This window comes from Rhineura floridana, chromosome 10 (assembly GCF_030035675.1).
Source record: "Rhineura floridana isolate rRhiFlo1 chromosome 10, rRhiFlo1.hap2, whole genome shotgun sequence".
NCBI classification, from domain to species: domain Eukaryota; kingdom Metazoa; phylum Chordata; class Lepidosauria; order Squamata; family Rhineuridae; genus Rhineura; species Rhineura floridana.
Genome location: NC_084489.1, coordinates 38,564,146 through 38,584,227, shown reverse-complemented (window position 1 = coordinate 38,584,227; position 20,082 = coordinate 38,564,146). Strand labels below are relative to the sequence as shown.

At 42.6% G+C, this 20,082-nt stretch overlaps 1 protein-coding gene across 3 annotated transcripts in view; it reads right to left on the bottom strand.

Annotated features, from left to right (window-relative positions):
• Positions 1-20,082, bottom strand: part of SKAP2 (src kinase associated phosphoprotein 2) — a 162,442-nt gene that overhangs the window by 64,338 nt on the left and 78,022 nt on the right. For all 3 annotated transcript variants that reach the window (XM_061585999.1, XM_061585998.1, XM_061586000.1), the window contains 2 exons: positions 14,296-14,373; positions 12,051-12,134 (listed from right to left, as the gene is read on the bottom strand). In XM_061585999.1, coding sequence (XP_061441983.1) covers positions 12,051-12,134; positions 14,296-14,373 — 162 coding nt within the window. The remainder of the gene's footprint in view (positions 1-12,050; positions 12,135-14,295; positions 14,374-20,082) is intronic.

Below are 20,082 nucleotides of genomic sequence, written 5' to 3'. Positions count from 1 at the left end.
GGCTTGGGACGGTGGGGAAAACGTTGATGGAAAAGTTTTACCAATTCTGGAGCATGCACATCAGCTGCATCTTCCCATGATCTGTCAGCCACCCCATAGCCTTTCCAGTGAATCAAGTACTGCAGCTTGTGGCGTCTGATCCTGGAATCTAAGATCTCCTCAACTTCAAACTCAAGCTGCTCATTTACCAGGAGTGGAGCTCCGGGAGGTTCCTCCGGCCGTAACTCACTGGGAGGGGCGGCTTTCGTTAAGAGGGATCGATGGAACACAGGATGTATTTTAAACGTGTCAGGCAGCTTCAGTCGGTACGCCACGGGATTGATTTGAGTTTCTATTTCGAAAGGACCCACCCTCTTGTCTTGTAATTTTCTACATTTGCCCGGCATCTGCAGGAAGCGGGTGGACAGCCATACCTGGTCTCCCGGTTGAAGGGGGGGGCCTCCTTCCTGTGCAGGTCAGCAACTCGCTTGTACTCCGTTTTGGCTTCGTTTAACTGCTGTTTCAGTGTCTGTTGCGCCGCTTGCAATTCCTTAAGGAAGTTCTCAGCTGCCGGTACCAGCATTCCTTCTGAGCTGCTTGGAAACACTTTAGGATGGAATCCATAATTAGCGAAGAACGGGGTTTGTTGAGTGCTGGAGTGCAGAGAATTGTTGTAGGCGAACTCTGCAAAATGCAAATATGATACCCAGTCAGTCTGTTGATAGGACACATAACTTCGTAAATATCTTTCCAAAACGGCGTTCAAGCGTTCCGTCTGCCCATCTGTCTGGGGGTGATGGGCGGAAGAGAGTTTTAATTCCGTCTGCAACTGTTTCCACATTGCTCTCCAAAATTTGGCTGTGAACTGAGTTCCTTGGTCTGAGACTACGCTGTTTGGCAATCCATGCAGCCGGTAGACTTCTTTTATGAATAACTTGGCCGTTTCTTTAGCCTCTAAGGCCCCTGCACAAGGAAGAAAGTGTGCCATTTTGGTAAGTAGATCCACCACTACTAAGATGGCTGTCATTCCTTGGGACTTGGGTAGATCAGTTATAAAATCCATGGAGAGGTCCTTCCAGGGTTCGTGTGGGACAGACAACGGTTGTAACAGTCCTGCTGGTGTCCCTGTTTGTGTTTTTGTCCGCAGACAGACAGAGCAGGACTTTACATAACTCTCAATATCCTGACGCATTTTAGGCCACCAGAAGTCCTTGGCCACGTTCTGAATGGTCTTGTAAATCCCAAAGTGTCCCGCTGTGATGGAATCATGACACTGGCGTAGGATTCTGAGCCTTAATTGCCCTTCTGGCACATATCTGGCGGTTTTGAACCATAACAGTCCATTTCTCCAGTGAAAGGTTACTTCTGAGTCTTGACCTGGTCCCGTCTCCTGCTGATATTTTAGCATGTCTGCATCTTCTTGTGCCTTTTTGAGTTCCTCTTCCCATGAAGGCTGGCATACTCCCAACGTTAATTTCTCTGGCGGGATTACGTACTGAGGCTGGTCCTCGGATTCACTTTCTTTGTATTGTGGCTGTCTGGATAAGGCATCCGCTCTCTGGTTTTTGGCTTGGGCATGGTAAGTAATCTGGAAGTTAAACCTAGTGAAGAACTGGGACCATCTTATCTGTCTCTGGTTCAGCTTTCTGGCTGTTTGGAGGCTTTCAAGATTCTTGTGGTCGGAGCGCACTTCAATTCGATGAGAGGTCCCCTCTAGGTATTGTCTCCAGTTTTCAAAAGAGTCCTTGATGGCCAGCAGCTCCTTCTCCCAAACTGTGCAGTTCTTCTCTGCAGGCTTTAACTTCCGAGAGAAGTACGCACAGAGGTGCAGCTCCTTCCCTTCTTGGTCTAATTGTAGCAGGACCCCCCCGATGGCAAAATCTGAAGCATCTGCTTCCACTACGAAAGGGCGGTTCGGATCAGCAAAGCCCAGAATGGGCTCAGTAGCAAACCTTCTCTTCAGCTCCTCAAAGGCCTCAGTGGCGTTCTCTGTCCATTGAAACTTCTTCTTCCCCCTTAAACAGTCAGTCAGAGGAGCTGTTAATTTGGAAAACCCTGGAATGAACTTTCTGTAATAATTGGCAAACCCCAAAAACCGTTGTACATCCTTTTTGGTGACAGGTTGGCCCCAGTCCAATATGCAGCTTACTTTCCCTGGGTCCATCTCCACGCCTTCCGCTGAGATTCGATATCCAAGGAAGTCTAGAGACTTGAGGTCAAATCCACATTTCTCTAATTTAGCATACAGGTGATTTTCTCTCAGTCTCTTCAACACCATCTTCACATGCTGGTCGTGGTCTTCCTGGTTCCTTGAGAACACCAGGATATCATCTAAGTAACAGATTACATACGTGTCCAACAAGTCTCTAAACACGTCGTTCATGAATTTTTGAAAAATTCCTGAACTTCCACAAAGCCCGAACGGCATGACCAGGTATTCATACTGTCCGTAAGCGGTCAAGAATCCTGTTTTCCATTCATCTCCCTCCTTCATTCTGATCAGATTGTACGCTCCTCTCAAATCCAACTTCGTGAAGATTTTTGCAGAGCGCAGTCGGTCCAGCAACTCTGAGATCAGGGGCAGCGGGTAGCTGTTGGGGATGGTGATCTGGTTCAATGCGCGATAGTCGTTACAGGGTCTGAGTTCCCCTCCTTCTTTTTCACAAACAATAGTGGCGCTCCAGCAGGGGATTGTGAGGGGCATATGAATCCTCGCCTCAGGTTTTTATCCAGGAATTCCTTCAGGGCCTCCCTCTCATTCTCTGTGAGAGAGTAGATTCTCCCTGATGGGATGCTGGCTCCTGGCACTAGATCAATCGCACAGTCGTAAGGGCGGTGGGGGGGTAAAGTCTCTGCCTCTTTTTCATCAAACACATCTTTGAATTCTTCATACTTTGGCGGCAGGGTCACTTGCTCGATCTCTTGCACTGCCCCCGCTAAGGTGTTCTTGATTCCTTCAGGTTGACAGTTCTCCTGGCAATACTGTGAGGTGAACCACACCACCGCCTTCTTCCAACTTATTTTGGGTTCATGCTTTGCTAGCCAGGGCATTCCCAGAATCACCTCAAAGTTCGAGAGATCTGACACGTATAGCGAAATGAACTCTTCGTGCCCAGGGATTTGAAGTTTCACTTCCTCCATGGCTTGTGTCACCCCTCCTGACTTCAGGGGTCTCCCATTGATAGTCTCCACAGCTAGGGGAGCGTCCAGTTTCCACCGGGAAATTCCATGACGCTTGACTAACTTTGCATCAATAAAATTTGTGGAGGCTCCACTGTCAATTAAGGCAGTGGAATTAAACACCACTCCTCTGGAAGTTGTAATCCGAATAGGCAAGACCAACACCCCCTTTGAGGGAGGTTGGATCGTTGGGGGGCCTTTATACAACACTGCCCCCAGTCCACCGGCCTGCACGTGGACTGGGTGTTCTAGTTTCCCGACGGCTCGGCTTTCCCCCCTTTCAGTCCACAGTCTCTGGCCACATGGCCTGGCTTTGAACAATAAAAGCATAAACGTTCCCGGCGTCGTCTTTCCTTTTCTTCTTCCGACAGTCTTGGCCTAGCCCCTCCCTGTCCCTCAGTTGCATTACCTGCCATCCCTGTAGTGGGAAGGGTCTTGTTGCGGGATGCCGAGGCTGAGTATCTCGGGACCTCCTGCTTCCTTTCCAGGCGCCTTCCTTCCATCCGGTGATCTATCTGTAGGCATAGCCGGATGAGCCCTGGTAGGTCAGCGGGGGGGGAGGTCCTGGCCAACTCATCCAGGATTTCAGCATTTAATCCACTCCGGTACATAAACATCAGGGCGGCATCATTGTAACCAGTTTCCTGGGACAGAATTTTAAAAGCGTTAGTGTACTCGGAAACAGTCCCTTTAGCTTGCTTCAGAGCGCCTAGTTGCCGCGCTACTGTTTCAGCCCTTTGCGGGTCTTGAAACATCTCGGTCATCTCCTGTATAAATCCTCTGTACCTTCCTAAGACAGTATCCTTTCTCACGAGATACGGAGTCACCCATTTTGCAACTTCTCCCTCCAGGAGGCTAATCACGAAAGCTACTTTAGCCCCATCGTCTGGAAATTCCATGTGCCTGACATCCAGATATAACTCACATTGAGCCACGAAGGTTGCCAACTGATCACTTTGTCCCGCGTATTTTGGGGGCAATCCAATGGGAACCTTTACTATGGCAGCTGGAGGGGCTGTTCACATCTGGTCTATCGTGGCCTTCAAGGTTTGATTATCCGTCTTCAGCGCCTTGACTGCTGCTAGCAGGGCTTGAACATCCGTCTGCAAATCAGCTACCTTAGTCCTCAGGAGTTCCACTTCTTCCATCTCAGAAGTGGGGTTCTTCCCCCCCCGCTGCTCCCTTTGACATCTTGTCCCAGTCAAGTGAAGAGAGCGTTGAGGGTGATTTAGGTGGCTCTGTCAAGCTGTCAGGCCCAGGATGTGACTCAGGAACCAGACCAACGATTGTAGTTAATTCGTGTTTTATTAGGGTAATGTCCAAACAAAGACTGCGTTTTCTCATGAAGCAATACAGGGATACAGGTCCTGCGGCATTGGGAGAAAGTTGACAGAGCAAGGGACTTCTTCCCGCCTGTTCTTTAAGAAGGGGCCAAACGGGCGCGCAATCTTAACTGCCCCTCAGGTACTGCCCGCCTTCCCCCCCTTCTCTCCTGTCTTTTCAGCTGTCTGCATGTGCGCGGTGAGGGGGGAAGCATCACCCCCTCCTCTTCTGAAGTTTCCGATTCCAGGATGGGGGATAGGGGAGGGGCTGATGGTAAACTGCCTCCCCGCTTTTCGGCTGTGAGCAGCCCGCCCTCTTCCCCCTCTTGCTCTGAGCCTGAAAGAGGGGGAGGCGTGAGAATGTCCAGGGAGGGCTCAGGCTCCCCGTTGCTAAGCGACCTTATCACTGGCAGTTCCTCTGTTTCGTCTTCACTCCAAAGGGGGGAAGTTCCTCCCCCTTCCCTCTGCCATCCATCCAAATACTCTTCTCCCAACTCTCCGGGATCCAGCTCCCCGGGATTGGGACCCCAGCTCTGCCTTCCAACACTCCTCCCCTGTCCACTCCAACCCTCCCTCCCTCCCTCCCCCGGTCAGGTTTACCTATCCTAAGCATGATTGCACGGGAGTAAATCCCACTGAACTCAATAAAAATGCAAATGATCAAACCTGTCCATCTCCTCCCCTTCCCCTCCTGCCTGCCTGCTCCCCTCCCCGTCCTCCCCTCTGTAATTCCTCCCCTCCCCTTCCCCTCCCCATCCCCTGTGTTTAGTTTCACCTATCGTAAGCATGATTGCAGGGGAGTAAATCCCACTGAACACAATAAGCATGCAAATGATCAATCCATTCTCAGCAAACTTACACAGAATCCCATTTCTTACCTCCCGGATTAAAAAGCAGAGAAATTCACTAATAGGCCAAAAACCTTGCGGTTTAAGAACATACCTATAGCTCACAGATATTTCTATCAAAATTTTAAAAGCAGGGAAATTGGGCAGCTATAGTGAATGCATCAGGAGAGCAGGAGACTTGAGATATTGTATTGCCCTACAAATTGGTCAAAATGCAAACACAATTTGTGTTGGTCTTTCACAGTCCAATCCACTTGCTGTGTAGCTTGGAAGAATTTGATAACGTGTGCCTCTGAGCATATGGTGAGTGGTAGCAACACCTGTAATCAGCCCAAATAATAGAAAGAAGACATGTGCTGTGCTGATCTTATTTTAGCAGAGAGGAAGCAACATTATTAAGACAGTCCATACAGTTCAGATGGTAACTTTAAATATGTCTGATTTCCTATAGGAAATCATTTTCTTTTGCTTCTATTTCTGTGAATATATGAAGTACAGCAACACTTTGCAAAATTTACACTAAAAACCTCCAAAAATAATTGTGGAATAATGGCACTGACTATTCTGCAGAATAGTCTCCAGTGGACATCAGGAATGTTTGTTTGCACAAGATAAAACAGTGGGAGGTGAAATATATTCTAGCAAAATTCTAGGTGTGCTCTATGTTTTTAATTGATCGTGCCCACCTTAAATGAAGTGGTTTAAACATAGCAGGCTGAAAACATGCATCCTCTTTTTTCCAACAGTTACAGTCATTGCTGAAGTAGCAAAATATTGTAATCAGTCTGATTTTACATTAAACTGCAGTTTCAGGGCCAACTGTTAATGCACCCAAAATAGAAATAGACCATAACCTCCAGTTTGAAACAAAAAGGCTATCTTCACCATCATATGACATTGACCAATAAAACGGCTTTGAAATTAATAAAAATAAATTTGACACAGATTTCTAGGATGAATAATGAGGGAAACAAAATTTTATAGTTTAGATTCTCTGCAGAAACATTAGTAACACAGGAAAGAAGCAAAGTAAGAAGAACACCAACAAACGTACAAAAATATAATTCTTCATCTTTGGAGATGTCAGGTATTGCCATCACTCACCATATGCTCAGAGGCACATGTTAGCAAATTCTTGCAAGCTACACAGCAAGTGGATTGGACTGTGAAAGACCAATTAAAAATGTGTTTGCATTTTGACAAATGTGTGGGAAAGTACAATATCTCAGAGAGCAGGCCAGGTCTCCTGCTTCCCTTGTGCATTCTCTATAGCTGCCCAATTTCCCTGGTTTTTAAAGTTTGATAAAAATATCTGTGAGCTATAGGTATGTTCTTAAACCACAAGGTTTTTGGCCTATTAATGAATTATATGTCGAATGGGGTGTGTGTGTGAAGAGAGAGAATTTTGTTGTTGTGTAGGAGGAGAATGGATGCCCAGGACAGCTCTTCACAACAGAGGAAGACAGAAGGGTTGACCAGAACTGATATCCTGGTATGCCATTAATATAATGTGAAAAAAGTAAACCAAAAGCTGCTATGTATGTACCCTTTTGTAGTGCAAGAACCAAGAATCATTTAACGAAGTAAACAGTAATTTAAAAAAGTAGTATTAACAGTTTTTTCACACAATCAAGGCCAAATTGTGCGCAGTGTATTGTCAGGGGATGTCACTAAGGTAAACTGTACCACTAAGTTCAAAGGGGATTAGATAAAGTCATGAATGACAGGGCCGTTAGTGGCTACTAGTCTGAATGGTGAAGGAACACAACCATGATCAGAGTGACTCATAACTGTCTAGAACAACAAGAAGCTGGAAGTGATAAGGGAGGTTGCTCTGTGACTTCTCTTACACTTTCTCTGACGTCACTGGTGCTGCCGACTAACAAAAACAGGACGCTGGTCTGTCCCAAACAGTTGCTTGGTATTTGAGGTAGGGGCACATACTGGCAGCATCCAATAGTGCTCAACTTGATTTACTGGCAACAGTAACCAAATGGAGATTATATGCGACATGCTTATGGAAATTCATTGATAATGTCTTTGACAGAGAGCAAAACCCAAAATCTTTACAGTATGCCTAGAGAACATTCTAAGAAAGAGCTCTTTCCCTTTTCGATGGATGCAGTTTAATTATATTTTGCAGTGGGTTGATGCAGCAGGGCTTTGTATGCAATGCTGAAACAGTATCATTCTGGGGTAAAATAAAGAGGACACTACCTGAACCTAGGATGAAACCTTGGGATGAAAATAAAGGCAACATAGGCCTTGTTTTAGGAGATACCACCTTATAACATGAGTTAAGAAAGCTAGGTTAAGTCTCTCAAACGTCTTTCATTTGAGCTAGTGTTTCTACATACTCTTCTAATATTGTGGCAGTGTCTATTTAAACAACCATCTCACATTTTAGATCCTAGCTCCAAATCGGGCAGTGCAATGCTCAAGGACATGCAGGGTCCAACTTGGAGGAAGTGGAATTGCTTAAAGGAAAGTCATGCACTCTTTCCCCTCAGAACTACTATGAAAAGCCAGCTCCACTCACTACATCAGGGGTTGCCAACGTGGCACCCACAGATATCTTCCCTGGTGCCCATAGGGTCATCTCCTCCCCCCCACACACACAGTAAAATTAGGCTTGAAACAAGAATTATGTTGTAGCCAATAGAACAAATTGCAGTGTGTGGGGTGTGTGTGTGTCCAAGACAAGTTGCTCTGGTTTGCAAGTGGGCCCATGGGCTCAAAAAGGCTGGTGACCCCTGCAGTAGGTGGTGACATCAGTATACTGTGAGGACAATTAAGAGAAGTCAGAGGAGTATAGGTGAATGAGTGACCTAATCACCTCCAGGTGCCAGGGCTTTATAAAAGTCCCCATAATGCCACATAGAGTGTAAGTGGCAGCAAGCACCATACACATTGCTACCATACAGTAGATCTATTACCCCACATAAGATTTCCAAAGAGAGGCACCTTGTTCTCAAAGATGCTATCAGACTTAAACGAACTCTCTCATTCTATCTTTCTCTGCTCCAAATTGCTGTATCTTCACGTATGCGTAACTTACATCAGCACCCTCCCCTTGAATGGAAGGGAGGTATGTCATCTCGGAAACCCAGTAACCTATCCCATTCAAACATTCAAGAGATATCTGCAACTATTTCCTAACCATTAGCTTCATTGAGAGAACATCTACTAGTCATTCTGGGCCATTAACAAAATGTATGGCCAGCCAGCAGCTATAACAATAATTACTTGTAAACACCAGAATAAAATGGTGCTACTAACATTCTTGCAATGGCCTTTGAAAACAAATTTTGCAATCATACTGCCTTTCTAAAAAAGACTCACAGTGGAGTCCTAGCAAAGATTCATTTTCAAGCTGCAAGTAGTTCCAATTCACCTGAGAATCACAAGAAATTTGGAAAGCAGTTAACCATTTTCTGTAATAGGAAGTTCAGCATATAAAGATTATTTTCCACCTCAAGGAGAACCCTGACTCTATACTTAAGAATCAAATTTTATCTTCTGCCTGTAAATGCAGCCCCAAATACTTTTAACAGGGGCAATCTCATTTGGATACCTATTTGGACATATGGACCACTGATATTAATTTATATGTTTAAGTCAGGATCAATGGAATATTTTTATTGGTAATGCTGGCTGACAATGTTTCTCTCTATTTTTTCTCTATTTGAAAACTACTGTATAAGATAAAAGACTTTCAGTCCCCCTCCCCGCCACAGAGCATTGGGACCATTCCCCCTACCTTTGGAACCCAGTATTAATTTTTACAAATGACTTCACAATGAAGCTTCCTCTGCTTTTAATACTTCATTATCTCCCACATTCACTGGTGGTTGTAGTTCTCCCACAATCCAGTGGTGGGCTCCTAACCCATCATTTCATTGGTGTAAGAGGCTGTAGAAAAGAGAGATAAAAATCTCATAGCATTCTCCTTCTGAATCAGTCCCCTGAAAACACTGTGATCCTGAAATGTTACATCAAAGTGTCCTTCCACAGACCTATAATTAGCAATGTAAATGTTCAGGCTAGAAAAGCTTTATTTGTTCAAGGTGCAGCTGCCCACCTTCTGCTCCTCTGCCTGCTGTTCCCACCAACTGCATTCTGCCCACAAATCTTTTACAACTCCCTATCTGAGCTTAGACCCAAGAGTCATAATAGGGTCACAAATACAACCTCCATTAAAAAAAAAACCACTGCTGTGTGTTTCAACAGAGCAATGCAATAAGGTTTAAAGTTGTTCCATATTCACTTCTGAAACTTCTGTTTCAAAGAGATGGGACATTCTGAGAAATGGACCAGTACAAAATTCAGGAAGAGTCTTCCGCTTTTCACTGTTGCATCACTCACTTATTTGAGCCTTGTGAATTTGTTGTTGTTGTTGTTTTGTCTCACTTGATCTGTGCTTCTGCCACAAAGCAACCTAAATGATTAATCTATTGGTCAGGCCTACACTATTCTAGTTCCTGGCCCCATTTGATTGTTTAAAAACAGATGTCCTTATCTCCACCTGCTGACTACTGTTTTCCAAATCTATAATGGTCTTTTCAAACTGTGCTTCTACTGTTGGTGCTACTGCAGTCCTTAAAAACATCCTCAAGCTAGAGGATGTTTGCTAAGCATCAGTTTGGGTATTTCCTGAATGAGATGTCTGTGCAAGAGACACAAAGAGTGTTAGCACAGTAAACATTGCAGAAAAGGAACAGCTGACCTTTAATATTAATTAATTTGATGTTTACATTATGCATATATACATGCACACACACAACACAGATATATACATTTCTGGAGGTGTCCTCTTCCTCAAACCTAAGTACATAACAGTACTTCCAAAAGTCAACATTTCTTCTCACTTCGTTTAGTTTGCAGTGTGGTTTGGCTTGCTGTGTGTACATAACTGAGGTAAACCTCATTCCCCAGTTTCACCGTTACATACAAAAATGTCAGATTCTCAGACTTTTCTAGTAATCTAGAAACAGCATGTATTGGACTGTGCCCATACTAAATTTCAGCTTTCTGAGTGGCCTATTAATGCTCCAATAATTTTGGAGTACATCTCCCTATCTATGAAGATCCAAAGGTCTTCCTTACAGATGTTTGTAAACCAAGTAGTGTGTCTTGGTCTATATGTCTGTGGCAAAACATTAGCTTTTTGGATGGCTTTGAAATAACCACCATATGGAGGGACACCCTGAGTCACCCATTTTGAGAAAGAGAAGAGCTTGTCTCATTTTCAGATTCCCCTCCCCGCCAAAAAAAATTAAAAAACATGTGTACCACATTTCAGACCTCTAGCTGACTAGAAAGAACCTTAATATATGTATATTTGCAAGCAAGTCCACAAGGCCCATGCTTCATTATAGATTGTTCTTTTCAGATTTAAAAGAAGAGTGAAGGCTCTTACAAATTTGTTCATGCTCCAAAGAGGATGGAAATGTTAAGCTGAGGTTCTTGCATGGACGAAGGTGCCATGTAAGCAGTAAATGCACTGCACAGTCTCACATGTTGTGCTTGCTTACAACTTACCGTTGCCATTATCAACAACAGAAACACACAGCAAGGAGGGGAAGAATTCAGCAAAGAGACAAAGACCACACGTCCCCTTGATCTTCTCCAAGCTTCTTCTTCACAGGCTTTTCCAGCCTGAGCCAGCCAGGGTCTTGACCCCCCCCCACACACACACATACCTACCTCCCCTGCTTCATTCCATCCGGTTAAAGAAAAGAGAAGGAAGAGCTTGCTGTAACCATGCTGCCAACTACCAACATTCTCTGGAATCTGTTGGCATCATACTATACTGAGCATGCTCAAATCAGTGAGGAGGAAGTTCCTGCGCACCCCGGGCATTTTCCACATGCTAAAAACACAGATAAAGCCAGCAACCAGAACCTGGAAGTGCTGGCAACAGTAGAGGTGGGTGACTCCTGGCTGCCATTATTAATTATTTAAAATTAATAATGTGAAGTGCAGGAGGAATGGCAGGAGACTGAGGGACATGGAAGAGAGCCAGCAAGTGCTAAACAGAGTATCACCCATTGTACCAACTTGTGGAAGTTGCCATTTTGCATGAGTTTTTAAACTGCCACAACCAACTATCTTTCATCTGATTTCTTTGAAATTCAGCAAATGTCTGGCCCTAACCCAAGAGATCTTCCCTACCAAATTTAATAATTATAAGACAAACTACCTTGGCTTTTTAAAAACATAACAAATAGAAATTTCTCATTTTAATAAGGAATGAAATACATCCTAACCATAGAGCTGCTCCCATAATGTAAACTGTTCTTAGAGTGCCTTGCATATTCAAGATTGTCAATAATTCCAGCTGGAACTGAATTTAGACAAGACGATGGTAAACAGGTACAAAACATCAAAACCATTTACGGTGGGAAGAAGGGAGGAAGAAACACCAAAGGAAACCAAGGCAAGATAATGCTAAGTGATCTTGAAAACTGATCAAAGTTTTTTTTGGGGGGAAGACCTATCTGAAATTCCAAAGGAAAGAACAGAGGAGATAAGACAGCATATAGCAGAGACAGTATATCTACACCATCTGGAAACACAGAGAGCATGATATGAAGGCCACAAACATTGCATGTAAATCCGGTATGCATCAAAACAACAGAGTGACCCCTGAGGTCTGCAAACAGTCAACTGCTAGAATGAATTCACTGGTTTCTAAGATAAACCATAAACATTACAATACCTTTGTCACTTCCATAATAATAGAAGACTGCTCGACTCAGAACACACCATCGTTTTTGCCACTCAAAGCCAAGAAAGCTGTGGTCTGCAATTAACACAAACCATATTAGATTGGCCTTCCTACATAAAATTCAATCAACAAATATTTGTTTTGTTTACGGATTTTCTTTTTTGAGAATGGAGTGGACTGTTATCCATTAAAAAGCTGGAATGTAATGTTAGAACAAAACCTTGAATTTCTAGGAAAGGCAGAATATAAATAGGGGTGTGTGTATGTTACTATATAGTAAAAAACTAAGATGTAACGCCATCACGACATCATGCAGTGTGACACTGGGGCAGGTTAGCAAGCCACAAAGATGGCTAACCAGGTATAGGGTGTACAGGGTGGTGGCCCAACAACTGAGGCAAGTGGGCTGGGGTGGGGACTGTGGGCACCTGAGCAGGTGGTGAACAAGCAAACAGGTAGGCTGTGCAGTGGCAGTGGCTGCAGCCTGGATGGGTGGGTGGGTGGGTGGGTGGATGGTGATGCAATAGCTGAGTCAAGCGGATTGGTGTGGGGAGCGTGGGGCTGGGGAGTGGTGAGTGAGCAGACAAATGAGCAGGCTATGCAGTGGCAGCTGTAGCCTGGGTTGGTGGAAGGCTGGTGCAACAGCCAAGGCAAGAGGAATGTGGTAAAAACTGTGGGTACCAGGGGGTGGCAGTGGTGGCGAAGGAGCAAACAAATGCTGCAGTGTGACTGAGCAGTGGAGAAAAAACCTAGTGGATATCCACAAGAATGCATGGGCAGCGGTGGTCAGAAACAGCCTGGCCAACCTGCTTCATGGGAGGCCTCACGGTAAGTACGAAGTCTCCCAGAAGCCTGCTCCATGGCTCGCCCAGGCCATCACAATTCCCAACTCACTCGCCTCCCTCCAGTCATTTGCTTGCTTGCTCGATTTCCAGGCCATGTGGTCTAAAGGTCTACAGAGGGGAAGGGAGAAGCTAAAGGGGGGAAGGGAGGGGGCTTAGCAGTTGCAGAAGGTGAAAGAGGAAGGTCTAAGGGGTTACCGCGGGGGGAGTTGGGGTTGGTGAAAGGTGGGGGGAGTTTGGTGATGGTAGATGAGGTTGGCAAGTGAAGCGAGCAGGGGCAGCACCCTTATGTGTGTGTTTGTGTATGTGTGATTTACCTAGAGCCTTCTCCCTTTCCTTGAAGCCTCAGAAGGTGGTCAAAGCAAGTTATACAATATCAGCAATAGGAAAGCTTTAGATAAGATGAGGGAATATTGTGCCTATTTTTAAACTACCAACACAGCGGGCAGTACTTTCAAGTACATTTTACCACACTTCTCTTGTCCTTTAAACATTTGCCCAAATGGCTCTTGCTTCACAGCTATCTAGTATGATGACAGACAGGAGGACTAGCATGCTACTCTTTTTAAAAAAGAGGGCCAGAAAACTGTTATTAAAAGAATTTAATAAGCATTTCATGTTTCTCAAAGTGTGCATGATGCTCTCTCCACTTTAAGGACATGGCTACTAGCAGCTCCTGTTGAATTTAGAAGTTAGTCCAGCTACAACTGTTGATGTAATTCTTACAAAGTTTACATGAAATTGTGTTCTGTCACTGTATTTTATCTCCTTCCCTTTATCTGTTGTCTAGATCACATGCTGTTTAAGAAGATGATTTTTAAAAAATATTTCAACGTGTAAAATACTATGTATCAATAAAGACATGATTGTAAAGGCTGTTCAAACTGAAGCTGGGCTCCATATTACTTTTCTTGGGAGACAAGAGGGGCATATTTAGAAGGCAGATATGTGTGCCCCTGAAGTTTCAATGCACAGCGAGGACCACTGGAAGTGTCCTGGGATTGGCTAAAAATCTCATTGCTACCACACCTGTGCTCATGGTAAAAAAGCAGCTGTGCAAATTGCACAGCCCTTGGTGGTTCCTGTAAGTCATGGAGGCTGGGGAGTTGGAAGGGGCTGGGGAGTTGTCTGTAGTATCCAAAATCTTCATTCTGCTCATCAAATTCCATCCATTTATGGATACATACTTAAAGTTCTTTTTATAATACTCTCAAATATGGCCACATTCTTTTCAGTTACTCTCCAAAGGAAATTACTCATCTCACAGATTTAGTCTGTTGAATACTGCTTACCATTCCACCCATTGAGAGTTTTTCCCACTTGGGCATCCAATGACAGCAACTAAGCAATGATAGGAACTAAAGCACAATTTGAGTTGTCCAAAGCCAGTTTACCTTTTCTGCGTTTTTCCAGGTACCCAGATTTCAAAACACACTGAAGGTCTTGTGCTGCAACTGGAAGAAATTGATTCCCTGAAAAAAAGAAAAGAAGGGGAAGGGGAGTTAACACAAAGTTAGCACAGTATTTTTCTAAAACGTTGGTAAATAATTATCTAACAGAAAAAGTATAACCACTAGTTATTAATGCATGTTCAGTATATTGGAACATACAAATTAATTACTTCTTGAGTACAAATTATTTACATTTGAATGCTAAATAGTTAAATATATCAAACTTAATTTTATGTTTATTTCAAGTGATTAATTTTCTTTTTGATGTGTTCATGATTATGCAAAGACCATTCTGGATATTCACTTATTTATTTATTTATTTATTTATTTATTTTATTACATTTTTAGACCGCCCTATAGCAATAAGCTCCCAGGGCGGTGTACAGCATAATAAAACAGGTTAAAATACAAGTAAATATATTAAATACAATGTAAATACAATACACAATAAAACATAATTAAAAATTTTCAATTTTAAATTCAAATTTTTAAAATGCCTGGGCAGAAGAGGAAGGAGTGGGGATTTTTTTTTTAAATCAAAGTCTACTGAATCACAGAAAAAAATCTGTTGCGGGCTCATGTAAGCAAAAAGCACCTCTCCTACACCTGAGTAGTGCTTTTAACTGCCCAGTTGGTTCAATATGCACTTCTACCTTTGAAGGCATAGGCAGGGCGATTAAGAACCGATCCAATACACATTTTCAGATGTGTTAAATATATCAAACTTAATTTTATATTTAAGTTGGAGGCTGTCCAGCGCTGGCTGAAAGCTCTGAAGACATGGATCAGTCCATTTTTAGCCACAGTTGTAGGGCTAAAATGATGTTGATGGTGGGGCACCTCTCCCTCTGTGTCACCACAAAGGTCTCTGGGGAGATTTTCTGTTTTCTAGGAGGGAGGGACACCTGGCTAAGGAGAACACTCCACTTCCTGTAGCAGAGATGCAATGGGGGAGATGCCAAATGGCATAAATCAGGGCTGCATATCAGGCAGATAGCATTTGCAACAGTTCTAAAAATGGCCCTGAACAGACACTAGTTACTGCACATTTTGGTGAAGTAAGAGTGCTTCTAAGTATGCCTTTCTTTTTCTACAATAAAATTAAGCACTTCCACAAATCTCATCCACAATCAATGGGCATCCTAAACAGAAGTTTAATTTTTTTTTTTTAGGAGTCAGCTCACATTTTTCATACTGTAGAAAGATTATTCATGCAATTATTTCATACCATGTTTTCACTCCGTGTAAGTTTTCTTTAAAAAAAATGATAAAGGTAATGAAAAAGTTAGTTTATTAATAGCATTAACTTATTGAAAATTTAACTAATCATGACAACTCTAAATTATAGTCATTTGAAGATTTGTTATATCAGTAATGTTAATGACACCTTAAGACTTAAACTAATATACACTACCAATTATTCTTGACATCTTTTATTAGTACTTAAAATCAGCTCTCCTATATCAGGCACTGATGGACTCCTGCCAATTGTGAATTCGTACCTCTAGGGTGCTCTAGTAGTCAGCAGAATTGAGCAATAACTCTGATATTACACATTTCCCCTCATTTTTAAGCTTTAAAGTTTTACACTGGTTGCATCTTTGCAGCCCTTGAACAAATACTGCAAATAATTAAACAGTAATTAATTTTCTCCCTTTAGTTCCCATATGCTCCTTTCCCTACATCACAGTAGTTAACAGAGGCATTGCACTGATTTCAAAGGATCAGACGGAGTGCAACTGAAAAGCAGGCAATTACCCAACTGTCAGCAAATTACAGTGATCACCAAGAGCTCTTGGCATCCAGGTTCAGGCTGGCATTGGGCAGCATGAATCATCATTCCCCAGCATGACACTATAGGCAATCATGTCATTGACAGCATCGTCTCTGTGCCTCTTGGTGACTGGAGACAAAATTTATCATAAGATGGAGAAGACTAGGGAGTCCACACAGTTTCTGGTTAGGTCATCTGGTATAGAGAGGAAAGAACCTCTTTGCACAATCTGTTTAAATGAATCTTTATGGCTTCTTATTTCCAAGACATCATAGCAGTGCTGCTGTAGTGGGCTGTCCATATATTCAAGTTGGTGCTGTCAGAATATATTATCTTTCATATCCTACTTTCTTTCCTTAATCTCCAAACAATGAAAAAGGATAGGTGCCCACCCTTTCACTATGAGGGCATGTCTTTAGCCCTGACAACCCATTCAGCTTCTCACAATTAGGAAATATCAACATCTTCTTGCGTAGTACTACTAATTCCTGAAAAATTGTCTGAGCTTTCCTTTATGTATTGGCAATGCACTGTTTTATCAGACAAGATCCCATATATCACAGAACAGGTGGCTACCTTTTCCTAACTGCCATACACATAAGAAGTGAACTGGCTGGCTGTAATAGTTAGATTGGATACATTGTATCTTTTGGGATACTATGATTTGTACTTTGCATTTTAACACGAACAGGTCTTAGGACCATGAAAAAAAATCTCTTGAAGCACCAATGCTGTTATATTTTCCATTATCCAACCATGTCCAAATCTGGCCAAAGTTACAGCACACTGGTCCAGTTTGCTTTCTCCCATGGCTTCTTTTTTTAACATTTTGTCTTCCATAAAATGCACAGCATGCTATGATTCACATGTTGAAAAGTTTTCCATATATTATGAAAGGCAAAATAAAAAATGAAAAGGGAGATTTTACCCATTTTGCACATCCCACAAAAAGGAGAGAGAGAAGTCTGTCAGGCTGTGGTTTAAATAGCTTCAACAGTATAGTAAAGCCTAAGCTTTACTCTCAGATAAGGAAGCGGCCATACAAAAATAGTATTCAAAACAGAGAAATGTGGAAAATTAGTGGATATTGTCAGCATGCCAAACAGACACAGAAAGGTAAAAGCTTACCAGGTTTGTAATATGTTCTGCATACACAGGCACAAAAGTTGTGCATTTGCCTCCAGGCATGAGTTAGCATAAGAAAAAGAATTAGGAGCATTGGATTTTCCTTCACATTATGATGTTATCTTTATACTTCATAGTTAACCAGCAAACCAGAATTTTATTGGAAAACTAAGATAAAGGTTCAGTAGAATCTCTGAATATGCCAACTATTTGAACTATAATTAGCTGGTCTTTATCAGCTTTCCCTAACCAGGTACCTTTCAGGTATTTTGGACAACTCCCATCAGCCCTAGCCAGCATGTCCAATGGTCAGGGCTGACTGATATTGTAGTCCAAAACATAAGAGGAGAACCCAGTTAGGAATGACTTGTTTATATGGTTAACTGAATATGATTTGATAGTGAACTTTCTCCTTCCTCTCCACTCCCACTTCTCATTATTTATTTAAAGTATTTATATACTGTTGACCAAAGTTTCCAAGTGGTGTAGCATGCAATTGATAAGATCAATTGAAATGAATCATAAAAACAGAAAACCTCCTCCAAATGCCTGCTGAAACAAAAAAGTGTTTGTCAAACGCCTGAAGTTCAAGTGATCTTGACACTAAAGATCTCAGTGATCAGACAGGGGTAAGAGGAATCAGGCGGCCCTTAAGGTAACCTGGACTCTAGTTGTTAAGGGCCTTTTAAATTAATACAAGAACCTTGCACATGCAGCCATTCCAGTGTCCTGTGTAAACTGGAAATGTTAGCTTTAGATAAGCATTTAGTAGGTGTCACCAGGGTAGCAAGCTCAGGGTAGAAACCTACTTGTTTCTTGCTGCATTGATTCAAATAATACAGAAGTCAGCTTCATATGTGCAGCTATAGTTACAGTTCAGCTGCAAATAACCACCAAGGCCAGGAAAAAGATTGTATGTGACATTAACACTTGCTCAGTATGGGTGCTACAAGGGTAAGAAGCAAAAACGTACAATACTCATTACCAAAAAAATGTATTTCTGGAATGTTTTTCCTCATAGCTTGCAATTATTGCCCAAAGCCAAGCAATAAAACTGGATAATTAACAAAGAATGCATGGCAAATATCCCTCCCTCTCAACAAAGTCAAGAGCCATTAGTACAAAAGCTACCTTGATAAAAATTTTGTTATAATTTTAAATCTGGGATGTTCAGCATGGATGTCCAGTTTTTTAAAGATCACATCCCACACTTCCCCCTTCAAGACTCAGCACTCTCTCCTAGTGCTGTTTCCGGACACTCTGTGTTACCCTTCCACTATATCCCGTACCTGCCTGGTGCTGCCTACCCCCTCATTACTAGCACGGTTAGGGTGAGAACATATTTCTCTAATACATAACCCAACAAACTGGTGGATGGGCCATGTAGCTTCCAATTTGATAGAAGCAAACATTTTGCTTCCATTGTATAATCCAGATTCATCATGGTCTTTCTTTCTCCCTTATTTGTCCTAGAAGGTGCTGCTATCCTCCTCCCTCCTCAAATTGGTAGCAGAAGTAGCATCCATTATAAAGACAGTTGTGCTAACTCTGCTCTGACACCTACAACAAATGTCCAGTTCAGGGGTGTAGTTGTCCAGGGTCTCAGGAGTGTAGTCATCTCTTATTTTTTTGGGACCAGGGTCCCAATGTCTCCAGCATCCTACGAGCCAATCAGCATGAAAGGGGAGTATGCTAGCCACTGAGAAGAGTCTAACATGCTTCCTTGTCCTTTCCTGCTGATTAGAGCCAATCAGAATGAAAGGTGGCAAGTCAGCCACTGAGAAGACTCTTCTCAGTAGTTAACACACAACCTCCCCTTTCATGCTGATTGGCTCCTAGGGACATCTGTGGTTGTGGGAGAAGGTATTGACAAGGATCTCATTCTCAACACCAGAGCAAAAAAAGGAGGGAGGAGGCATGACTGTGACTAACATGACCCTGCACGTCTGAATTTGCCATTACATTACTGGTCCAATCTCTGCCAACAGAAATTCAGCAGGCACCTTCTGTTTAACTTTGAAATGCATGCTGAAAACCTTTCTGTTCTGCCAGGCTTATGCAGGCAATTAAGATGATGCCTTTTTTCAACATTGACCTTTGTTTTCAGAGTATTTTCAATGTTTTTATCATATGGCTGTTGTTTTAATTTGTTGTAAACTGCTTTGATGTTTTTAACAAAATAGTGGTATACAAATAAATAAATAAATGGGCCTATGTTTTTTGTAAACCACTTAGAGGTCTTTACATTGTTATATAAGTTATGTATAACTTTACAGGGTTATATCAGTTTTGTTAAATAAATAAATAATCTGATCAACTTCTACCCCTTAAGGGACTCCAACTCCCATCAGCCCAGCCACCATAGCTAACGGGCAAGATTAATGGGAGTTGCAATCCAACAACATCTGGAGGGCACCAGGCAGTGGGAGGTTACCTTAATGGTTCTTTGCAATATAGTAATGATCAGACATCTAAAGTACTAAGTTTGATACATGATGGGGCATTCAACTATTTGGGGAAGAACACAATATTAAAAATCCAAGGTGGGTTCTAAAGAGCCATTTTGGGTACCTAGAATAGTGGGCATGCCTGGTTAGATTGCATCCCCCCCATGAATAGCAAACACCCATGCAAAATTGCAAACTGCCTTTCAAATGCCAGTTTGAAGACTCATTTGCCATATTGCTATTCAAGAAGCACAAATTCAAAGGCTTTTTGAGTGTGTGCAACCAGTTGCATGTTTCTTTGAGTCCCAGTCCCACTTAGCAAAGCCAAATCAATCCAAAAACGATGGCCAAGGTGCAGGCCAGCTACTGCTCTGCACAACAGAT